This window comes from Micropterus dolomieu, linkage group LG04 (assembly GCF_021292245.1).
Source record: "Micropterus dolomieu isolate WLL.071019.BEF.003 ecotype Adirondacks linkage group LG04, ASM2129224v1, whole genome shotgun sequence".
Taxonomy (NCBI): domain Eukaryota; kingdom Metazoa; phylum Chordata; class Actinopteri; order Centrarchiformes; family Centrarchidae; genus Micropterus; species Micropterus dolomieu.
Genome location: NC_060153.1, coordinates 7,136,940 through 7,148,071, shown reverse-complemented (window position 1 = coordinate 7,148,071; position 11,132 = coordinate 7,136,940). Strand labels below are relative to the sequence as shown.

The window sequence follows — 11,132 nt, the reverse complement described above, 5'->3', positions numbered from 1 at the left end:
GAACACTCATCTACACTCAACGACTTTCCCCCCACCTTGTAATTTACCACACTGTGATTATATTTTTATTGCTAATATAAAGATTTATTACACTGCATGAGACATTCACATTTGGCAAGAGAAAGATAGTCTGATGTGGTTCGGCCACCCACACAGTGGTTAGTTTGTAAAAATAAAGGCGGGCTGATGGTTAGCTCCCACTTCCCGTCTCAGTTTCCCACTCTCAAATGAAGGAAACTTTACATCACAACATGGACACTGACTTCCTCGTGCCTTCCTCACTCCCATCTAATCTGTGCTGCCTCTCGTGTGAGGAAACAGTTACATGTAATGTATACAAGACATAATGTGAGTCAGAGAGGGATTGAAAGAGAAGGTAGGAGGGATTTAAGGAAAGGGGCAGATTGGAGGGGCGTTGTGTGTGTGTGTGTGTGTATATGTGTGCGTGTGCGTGTGCGTGTGCGTGTGCGTGTGCGTGCTGCTGTGCCTTGGAGATGACTGTCAGCAAGCGGTGCCTCTGAGGGGGGGGGGGGAGATGTTTCCAAAGGGGGCCCAGTCTGTTACCAAAGGGAGGTGGAGATTTACTATCCCACCCAGTCAAAGTGTCTCACTGGTGCTCTGACACACACACACATACACATGCAGAGATACACACAACTTAACACACACACACACACACACACACACACACTCAGACATACTGCAAACTCTCCACAGGAAACTCTGAGCCATAATGCGAAGGCACCTCAGAGCAGACGGGTGCATTGCTCAAACCAAGTGGGATACGGTGCGGCTTTGATAGTGCGTTAATTACTCATGTGATGTGATACAGATGTCTGGGGGCTTCAGCCGAAAGTTTGCCTGACGGTTTCCAAGGGGGCCAGGCAGACATTTTAGAAGAGGTAGGTGAAAACCAAACGTATTTATTATTTATGGATAGATCAGTTTGTGTGCTGTCACAGATCCCAGCAGTGTCATGCTGATGCTAAACTGTGCTGCTACTTGAAGGGCTGGCTGCTAAATAGTTCTTTGTGTACTTGGTGACAGCTGGGACTTTGAACAGGAAGAACTCTGGGCTGTAAGAGTTGCCAGTGCTGTGACATGATGAAAAGGGCTTCACTATCGATCTGACACTTGGAAACTTTATCTGCTCTTTACCAGGAGTTTAGTGCAATGAATTACTCTATTTTGTCCAGAAAGTTTGTGGGGAAGATATGTAGTTGTCTATCTATGTATACATATACATTCATAACAGTAAGTAAAGAAAGGGGAATCCAAGGTATTAATGTGTATTTTGTTTTGGCGGATTTGGATGTTCATCAGATTAGGATTTGAACCTTTATGCTTGTACTGAAAACTGTTGACTGGGAATCAGCCCTGCAGCACTTCTTTCACGTTGAAAAAAAAGCTCTTTGTTTTGTAACCACATGTTTAAACCTTTCTAAATTAGAAACAGAGGGAGAGTGCAAAACTGAGGAAATCATTCAGTTGCAAACCTATGCAAGGGGCTCATTGTGAAAAGAGCACAAGAAGACATAAAGCCTCACTGTGTAGCTGCAACATTATTGACACAACTACATAACTGACAGTTTCAAATTTCAGAGACGACTGAGAGCAAACAAGATGCCCAATGCGCTCTGCTGGTGCCTCATCCTTAACTGGCTGACTCTAACTAGTCGTGGCATCTGCCATCTGTGCCCCCTTGGCAAAACCTTTTTGAAGTCTTGAAGAAGTTGTTTAACTGTCTCACAGCTTTTGAAAAGACCGTAATGGCATTTAACTTTCTTGTAACTGACATATAATATTCCACTTTGGTTAGATTTTAAGCGGAGGCAAAATGCGAAACTACCAGTGAAGTTGTTGGATTTTCTCTGAAGAATAACCAAAATTTCCTCTTGTTATCTGTTTTCTTTTCTCACCAGTGATATATTGGGACAGTCTTTCAATCAGAGAAATCAAAGCACCAAATGTGTTTCATAATGGGCACCCCAGCTGTGCATATGTTGGTGCTAATGGCCTGTATGGCAGCCAGAGGAATGTGCCAGATAAACACAGCTGAAGCAGAGAAAGACTCTCTCCCGGACTCTGTCGTCCACTCCACCCTCCAGTCTCTGGGTTTCTACAGCACCATCAGTCCCAGTATGGGGCCTGGACTCCACCAGTGGGCCCCAGAGGCTGATGCACAAGCTGTGGGATCTTCAAATAACTCTATCAGAAAGAGGCCTGTACGATATCCAAAGTGCTTGGCACCTCCCTCTATTAATTATTATTTTAAGTACATCAACACCGTGATTGCCATTAATGTGTTTGTGATTGGCCTGGTCGGCAACGTCACCCTGCTGAGGATTATATACCAGCACAAGTGCATGAGGAACGGGCCAAACGCCCTCATTGCCAGTCTGGCACTGGGAGACCTTCTCTACATAATCATTGCTATTCCCATCAATGTATACAAGGTACAGTTTTTACCCTGTTGATGCATGGTTAATTAAAGTCTTAACCTTATTTTCAAAGCCAAGCTGCTGACTGAGTGACAGGTCTCCGTGCTGGTATGACGAAATGCAGCAACAATGGAGGCAATACACAGAGATAAAGTGGAATATTACAGACGGGAAAGGGGGGGGAGTGGGAATGGGTGTAAGGGAGTGTGCAAATAGACGGGAAAATGCAATCAGTTGGACGTCGTTATCTTCTTCTTGTGGGCAGATTAGTGATGAGAGGAGCAGGGATATGGCTTTCTTAAATAAACACAGGAATCAGGCTGTAGTCACACATGGCAGTGGCCTTGTATTGACCTGGGGCATTAGTCAATGACCCTTATCTAGAGGCTTTATTTTTTTGTGCACTGCAACTCAAGTGATAAATCACTTGTGAGTTTTGAACTGAGGTGAAAAAGCTTAAGTCGTAAAGTAGTATGTTAGCAGCATTTTAGTTTCTCAGCTTGTAATAATTAAAGTCTCCTTATTTTATTCCTGTGTTTATAACTGATGTAAACAACAGTATCAGAAACATTGAAAACATTCAGTAGTTGTCTAATAATTATGAGTGTATTAAAAAAGATATGTTAATCAGTTTGAGAGCAATAGCTGGTTTAAATTTTGTGTTTAGATTTTTGGTGACTTTTGGACCACACTGTGCCTTTACAATGTTAAGCATGTAATGACGATAGACTATGCTTAGGGTTGCTGTCTTGTGTTGATTTATACCAGGACTTCTCAAGAATGATGGTAGAATGGAGTGATCAGTCAACCTCAGCTTCCCAGTGCTTTATGAGAAGAGAAAGATGGGATGGCCACCTGGTCAGAATTAACTTGGGACTTAGAGGGTACAGCGACTTTGTTGTCTGGGCAACACATGTGCAAAAAGAAAACAAAAATCTTACTGGGGGAAACAGTTTATGCTCAAACAAAGAAAGAGCCACGTCTACAATGTTGAAACCATGTTGAAGCTCCTTGTTCTCTTCCTTGAGGCTGTCACAGTGTTTCCAAAAATAATCAGTTTATACACTAAAAACAGTGACGTGGGCTCCTTTCCTTTCTGCTGCTCTTCTATGCTCCTGGGAACGGCGAAAGTAAACAATAGAGGACCAGGAAGCACGATGAAGTTCTTCCTTTGGTTTCAGCTTTGAGAAAAATGTTTAACGCAGGTGATGTTGTACTGAAGGAAAAGTGCCAAGACCACTTTGATGAAAACAAATGTCTCCTCTCACATGGCCCTGACTTTGTGGAAGTGGCTGTGAGATACTACTGACAACATAGTGAGTTATTATTAAAGCTCGATTGAGCAATTTGAGAAATGTATTTTTGCAGAAGATGTGAAAGTTTTGCAAAAGATCTGCAAAGTTTTGTCAGCTGATGAGTTCCATATGGTCTGTGTTACTAAACTCACTATGACGTTAAGATGACGTTGAGAGGTCTTTGATGTGCCTCGGCCAGTGGTAATTTTGCCTTAAATAGACTTCAACGATCAGCTTGAATTCAATAATGAGAGTGAGACCTAGCTCCCTAAAGACAGATTACTTAATTAAAATGATTTACTTTGTAATTAAGCCAAAGGGGATTTAATGACAAATTATATTAGTGTGCACATGACGAATGTTCACCAACAAACGTTCTTACAAATATGATCTAATTCCTTTTTAGATAAGTGTTTATGTGACACTTGTTGTATGTCCTTTTTTCACCAGCTCCTGGCATCACGCTGGCCTTTTTACGACAGTGTTGTTGGCCTGTGTCTGTGTAAGATGGTGCCCTTCCTGCAGAAATCCTCTGTAGGCATTACCGTTCTCAACCTGTGCGCCCTCAGCGTGGACAGGTCAGTGCTGTCACACTCGGCATGTTGTTTTTTATAATTCCACAGGATCATATGAAAAGCAGCAGCTTTCCATTGAAGTCACATTGCCTTGTAAAACCAGTACCATCTTTGTGAACACGCTGTGGCCAGAAAGAAGCACAATGTTTCACATATTTTCATAGTTGGAAGAGCGGACGCTAGGAGGGTTTAAAAAAACATACAAATATTTTGATTTGATTCCAGTTTAATGACATGGAGATCTGGTTAGTTGGGATGAAGATCACTTCCAGGAAAGGTCAACACTTATTATGCATTTTCACAGGGACATTATTTATCACTCTGCTCTTCTATTTCTTGCCTAAGTGTTCAAAACTTTTGTGATCAGCTCTTTTATATGATCTCTTTACTTCTTTAATGGATTTTTTTAAATATGCAACATTAAGTGCATGATACACACACTGTAAACTCTCTATATGATGTTAATAATAAATCTCTGACAAGGTCTTTTTTAATTGTGCCTTAATAGAAATGTCCTAATGAATAAATGATGATCATGAAGTGCTGAAGCTCAGTGTCATCTCACTTTATGCACTAGACACAACTTTAGAGATAAGAGGCTTGCTTGCCTTTTCTAAATAGGCTCCAAGGTTCAACTAGGCAGACATATTTAATGACCTGAAAAAGACAGGCTACAGTGCTGTACAGTTGTGTTCAGGAGCAGATGCTCTCCATTTGTTTCCAGGAAATGTGTAGCATATCTTTGTGTGTGTGTGTGTGTGTGTGTGTGTGTGTGTGTGTGTGTATTTGTGTTATGAAAGTACTTGAGACTCTTTTGTATCTTTTCAATGTTGGAGGAAGAGAAAAAGGTGGATACATTACCACTTAGTAAAATATAAATGCCACCATGTTGTTCAACAGAGAAATTCAAATGTGTCATGAAAAATATATTGTTTTTGCCATAAAATCTTGATGCAGGATTTTACTAAAACATTTCGACAAGTGGTTTCCATTAATGAAACAAACAAGCAAACAAGTATTCAGTGCATGGGAAACACAAGCCAACAGACAGACCTCTCTGCCAACATGGGCCAGTCTGTTTGGAGGCTTCACAAAAATATAAATATTAGATATTTAAAATAAACAATTGATCATCTCTCCTCATTAATTCTTAACATTTTGATATTCTTTGCTGACTGAGCAGTTTGTTGTGTTTGGTGTGCTGCCATGCATAAAGGAAATGTTGTTAGCTTCATCAGTCAGGAGAGACAAAGGAAATGATGACTTTGCTGATTTCTATTTAATGATAGAGCGGTGACTGAAAGCAACTGAACCTCTGCGGCCCTGTTTCAAATAATAAATAGGCTCTTTTCATATAATTGTAATTGTGTTACATGTTATACTTTCTCATTTAAATGTTTAAATGTATTTGTTTCCCAGGAGTGCCATATCGCAATCATCCCTGCTGCATCCCCTAATCATATTGTTTTAATCTAATCCATTTCCATCTGTTATGCCTTGACTTTGAACTCTGTGTCTGCCCTTCACAGGTACAGGGCCGTGGCATCGTGGAGCAGAGTTCAGGGAGTGGGCATCCCTCTCATTACAGGCATTGAGATTGTTTCTATTTGGGTGCTGTCACTCTTCCTGGCAGTACCGGAGGCTATCGGCTTTGACATGATCACCTTCAGCTACGAGAACAAAACCATACACACCTGCATGCTTAACCCCAAGGGTGGCTTCATGGAGGTAAGCTATCACGCTTTCCTTATCATTTTTGGATAACCAACTTTCTGTTAAGTGCTTTTCTGCCCCAATGTTTTCTTGCCAAGATGTGCTGTGTAGTACACTGAGTCAAGGTACTCACACAGAAGGGTGGTTGAATTGTACAATAAAGAAACAAAACATTGCTGGGCTAAAGAGATAGGAAAGTGAAGTGAATCTGCCAGTTACAGGGTCATATATTTTTTGGAGCATTAATACACCAGTAAAATCAACCACCTACAACATTTCCAGTTTGAGCAATAAATAATTAAAAATATAAGACAATTAGAATACTAACCCAGTGGTACTTAGGAATGTGCCTAAAGATAAGAGTATTTGATACTAAAAAGATTTTGTGGAGTATCGCTTTAAGAAATAAACCTGGTCTTTTTAGTCTCTACAAGTGATAGTGGCCTTTTTCACAACCTTTGAGCACATAATGGATTACAGGCCAAGAGCAATTACTGAGGTCTGAAATCTTGGGCCTCAAGCTGAGCCACATGTGTGTATCTATTCCATATGCACAACTGGAGTAATCTCTCTCAGATATCAGCAATACAATGCTGAGGTCTAAGCTACACTAGCCTTGTAACCGGAGTATTTAAAAGGGATGACATGGCACATGTTTCTTCCTTGAAAGATTTTCTCACGAATTTTCTTTGATTGGTACTCAGCACAAAAGGCCAAAGTTTAAAGTGGATCTGCAAAGTTAAAATTTTAGTTTTTGTCTGTTCACAGAACTTTTTAAAGAGTGTTAGATGTTAGAAACACAGATAGGCCAGAAGTGGTTTGTTTTCACTTACTACACTAGCCATGAAGCACTCACATGGACAGCTATGGCATTGGGAAAAAAGGGTTTGGTCTGGCTCAGGTTCAACTACAAAAGCATGATCTCTCATTTGGAAACATTATCAGTATTTGTCAAATCTTAAAGAGAGCTCCTCAGGATCAGTGAGAGCCATAGATGAAAAATGGGACATTACAGAAAATTCATTCTATTCTAAAAAAACAAAACAAAGCAAGGATGGAAAGATGGTTAAGTTGTGTGAAGGTGGATAGGGCAGCTCAGAGGATGTGTGTGTGGCAGACATCATGGAGCAGGCAGAAAACTCTTTGTTTTCACGTAACTACCAGGTCACACAGTAACTCGTGCGTTTATTTCAGTTTAAATGTATTACTGTTTCACATGTGTGTGTTTCCTTGTTCACCTAGTTCTATAGGGATGCAAAGGACTGGTGGCTGTTTGGCTTCTACTTTTGTGTACCACTGACCTGCACAGCTGTGTTCTACACTCTGATGACCAGTGAGATGCTCAACCACAGGAAGGGCAGCCTTCGGATAGCCCTCAGTGAGCACCTCAAACAGGTTGGACGATACTTCTAAATGATAATGTAGTAACAGGCCCTTAACTCTAATTACCTCCAGCTTTTTGAAGGTACATCTAACCCTAAATTACACAAACTTTGTCATCACCTCTCTAATGGTGGAATGAAATCTGTGGATTCTGTCTGCAGAGGAGGGAGGTGGCCAAAGTCGTCTTCTGCCTCGTCCTCATCTTTGCCCTCTGCTGGTTCCCTCTGCACCTCAGCAGGATCCTTAAGAAGATGGTTTACAATGGGACTGATGAGGCACGCTGTGAGCTGCACAAGTGAGTTACTGGCAGATCAACCCTCTTACACAGACGTTACTTAAAGGTCTAAAGGCATCAGAGTACGCAAACGTACATGACAGTTCTGTGGTTTTGTTCTGTGGGCTTTTTAAAATATTAATTCAGGATCTCACGTGTCTCTCTGTGAGCTGAGAAACAACCAGTGAATAGACTTTCACAAAAAATGACACAAAAAGATGTATCTTATGAAAATATATATGAAAATTAGTTAGTGTTTCTTATTTTCAAAAAAGTTGACAGAAACAAGGCTGACTGCCAGAAGTGTTTACCATTAAATGCTATTGAAATAGCATCCAATTTTTTAAATGGCCTCTGTGGTGCTCTATAAAAATAATGATAATAATCAGCCTTCCCTCTGTTTTCTATTTTCAGTTTCCTCTTGGTGATGGATTATCTTAGTATTAACCTTGCAACAATCAACTCCTGCATAAACCCCATTATCCTCTACTTTGTCAGCAAGAAGTTTAAAAACTGCTTTAAGGTATGGTACAACAACAAATGGATTTTAATGCATGCAATACACTTAAATGAGAACCCCTTTGCTCTCTCTCTCTCTCTCTCTCTCTCTCTGTCTGTCTCTCTCACTCCCACACAAACATGCACACGTCAGACCTAGTCTGGCCGGTAAAGCAAACAGTGAACCCAGGCCTTTGACGGTGATGTCATTCCATGAGCAACATGTTGAAGCAGCCCGTTGATTTATGTATTCACTTTATGTGGCTGAGGTCAAACAGCTAATCTGCCTCTGTCCAAAAAAACTCACAAAACACTTTCTCTTTTTCTCTTCACATGCTCTTCAAGTCATGTTTGTGCTGCTGGTGTAACTCTGACAACCAGTTGAGCAGCATCGGACCCATGAATGGTACCAGTATCCAGTGTAAAAGCCCTGAGCCCAACAACCTCCTCACCGATCGCAGCATGAGAAAAGACAGCGACTGAGGAATACTTTTAAGCTTTTCCATATACCCAGCAGGTTTTAAAACCAAACCAAATAAAAAGCTCACCCTAAAATATACACATCAAAAACTTCTCTTTCACACAATAAATACACATCCTTACAACCACTGAAGCAACATATGAACCCGGCAGGGATGGATTAGGAACTGGACTTAAAAGGAATAAACAATGGATTTGGTGGACAATGCGCTGAAGTTGCCCGAGCCTCTCAGCGGGCAAAACTTCCTAAAACAAACTCCTTGTATTCCCACACCCACGAACAGTGATGCTGTTGCATGAGACAAAAAGGGGGAGAGTGGGTGAGGAGGAGGAGGAGGACTCCTTAACAGGATGCAGCTGAACAGTGACTATATATTACTCTCAATCAGTAGCCGAGTGTGCTATTCCTGTAAAGGGCAGCACTACTGGGAAGGATGCACAAAGCTACAGGAAGGAAAAAGCAGACTGCATGCTGTCAGAGGGAATAAGAGAGATGAGTATGTGTTGTCCCCAGGAGTTCACCACTCATTGAAAGGAATGTTACTGACTCGAGCAACAATTAATTTTCCATTAAACATGCGAGGGGTTGTACAGTGTATTTTACTCACACTCATTATAAATTGAGCTACTTAGTGATATAATTAGAAAAATGTTTTGAAGTTCATTTGCTTCATGACTCCTACTGTTTGGCAAAAACATTTTCTGATTTGTCAGGAAAAGAAGGGAAACAACAGAACACAAAACATGCATCTCTACATCAATAAACATCTAATTTCTGCTTAAGGTGATCATGAGCCACAGACCTCCAAACTTATAGCAATGCAAAAATTAAAGCTTTCACAACAGAATTACGTCCGGTGTCAGAATAAGCCAAAATACACACACAATCACAAGTACAGGGTTGTAGATTTTAGAGCTGATAAGGTACAACTCTGTATTTCCACATGACATGTCAAGCAAATTATAAATATGAGGGAATGCATTATGACAGGTTTGATACCACCACAGATTTAAAGTGGACAGGAATTAGCCTTTTTTCTAAACACTGTGAATTTTAGCAGATATAATCAACGATAATTGTGACTTTTATGCTTGTATAACCCATGGAAAATATATATATATGTCCACTTTTAAAAAGTGTTGCAGTAATAAGTATAATAAGCATTTTACTCAGACAACATTACCTGTGTAATGACAGAGGCAAATGAGTTGATGAGTTTGATGGTGATGGTCATCGCTCCAAATATTAAAGTAAATGGTGTGATGTTTTGTAAAATACGCTTAATGGTTTTCTTTCCAAGAGTTAGATGAGAAGAACGGTACTACTCTCATATCTGTACAATAAAGATTTAGCTACAGTCACAGATGGTTAGCTTAGCTTAGCATGAAGACTTGAAACAGAGGAAACAACTTGCCTGGCTCTGTCTGAAGGAAATGTCCAGTGTTTAAGCTAAGCAGGGCAAAGAAATCTCATCTGACTCTTGGCAAGAAAGTAAATAAGGGCATTTCCCAAAACTATTCAAATTGTTCTTTTTATGTGGAAATCATATTCAGCTACCAAACTAAAAACTATTTTGCCTTATACTATTTAACATGTGAATAAATGTAAACCTGTGTATGTGTGTGTGTGTTCGAATGTGTGTTAGCATTTGTGTGAGTGCTGTGTGTATAATTACTTGCACTTCTTTAGTTGGAGTGTTTTGCACACTCGTGTACAGAGGAAAAGGAGATATGTTGATAGGGATATGTAGACTCCAGTATTATTTTACCACTATTCATCGAAGCAATTTATAATAATCTGTAAAAAAAAAATATGAATTTCATGTGTTTGTTGTCATTGATTCGACATGTTAACCTCATGTTAATGCTGCTGCTTATACCAATAAATCAATTTCCATCTCCAGTGTAAGGAACAAGGAGGTTTATTTCACCATCATACTAATATTGGTTTCTCTGGGAAGTCAAGGGGTCCCCTTCTGTTTCTCATTTGCGTCTGTGAGAAAGAGGCGTCTTGGAGTGATTTGAAGCACACTGTGACCTGCTTGGCAACTGAGCCCTTAGGGTTGCTAATGTCAGTGAAGAGGATGTGAACATCTTGAACGGTGGGAATTTGATACACATAACTCACTTCTCATCCGTGTTGCCAAAAGAGGAGAGAGGAAAGCAAAGTTTGACCATTGCTTATTCTTGTTTTAGTCACCCAGTCACAGTTTTGTTGTGGCAGGATTATGTATGTATATATATATATATATATATATATATATATATATATATTGCTTGTAAACATTGTCATAATGGTCTTTTGTAATAAGCATTTGCTGACTTGATTTGTACTTGTTTTAATGCAGCACATATTTCAACTACTGTTACTTGTGTAAAAAAGCTTTTTTGTCTAAATCCCTTAAAAAGCGCACTTAGTGTCTATTTTGTTGTGACCAAAAGCCTCATTAACCCAGGATCATGCTTAACTTCT

At 40.1% G+C, this 11,132-nt stretch overlaps 1 protein-coding gene across 1 annotated transcript; it reads left to right on the top strand.

The window, feature by feature from the left end:
- Positions 1-676: 676 nt before the first annotated feature.
- On the top strand, positions 677-10,568 carry ednraa (endothelin receptor type Aa). The gene is made up of 8 exons (XM_046047860.1): positions 677-902; positions 1,923-2,456; positions 4,187-4,314; positions 5,841-6,039; positions 7,267-7,419; positions 7,569-7,702; positions 8,096-8,204; positions 8,525-10,568. Exons 2-8 carry the CDS (start codon positions 1,968-1,970, stop codon positions 8,660-8,662), a joined length of 1,350 nt encoding a protein of 449 aa, XP_045903816.1. The 5' UTR covers positions 677-902; positions 1,923-1,967; the 3' UTR covers positions 8,663-10,568.
- The last annotated feature ends 564 nt before the right edge of the window (positions 10,569-11,132 follow it).

Bases quoted from the DNA above. Each gene is read 5' to 3' on its own strand.
- ednraa (XM_046047860.1), top strand. From the start codon at position 1,968: ATGTGTTTCATAATGGGCACCCCAGCTGTGCATATGTTGGTGCTAATG. The intron at 7,420-7,568 runs GTTGGACGATAC...TTCTGTCTGCAG, and splicing joins TCAGTGAGCACCTCAAACAG to AGGAGGGAGGTGGCCAAAGT. The intron at 7,703-8,095 runs GTGAGTTACTGG...TTCTATTTTCAG, and splicing joins GCACGCTGTGAGCTGCACAA to TTTCCTCTTGGTGATGGATT.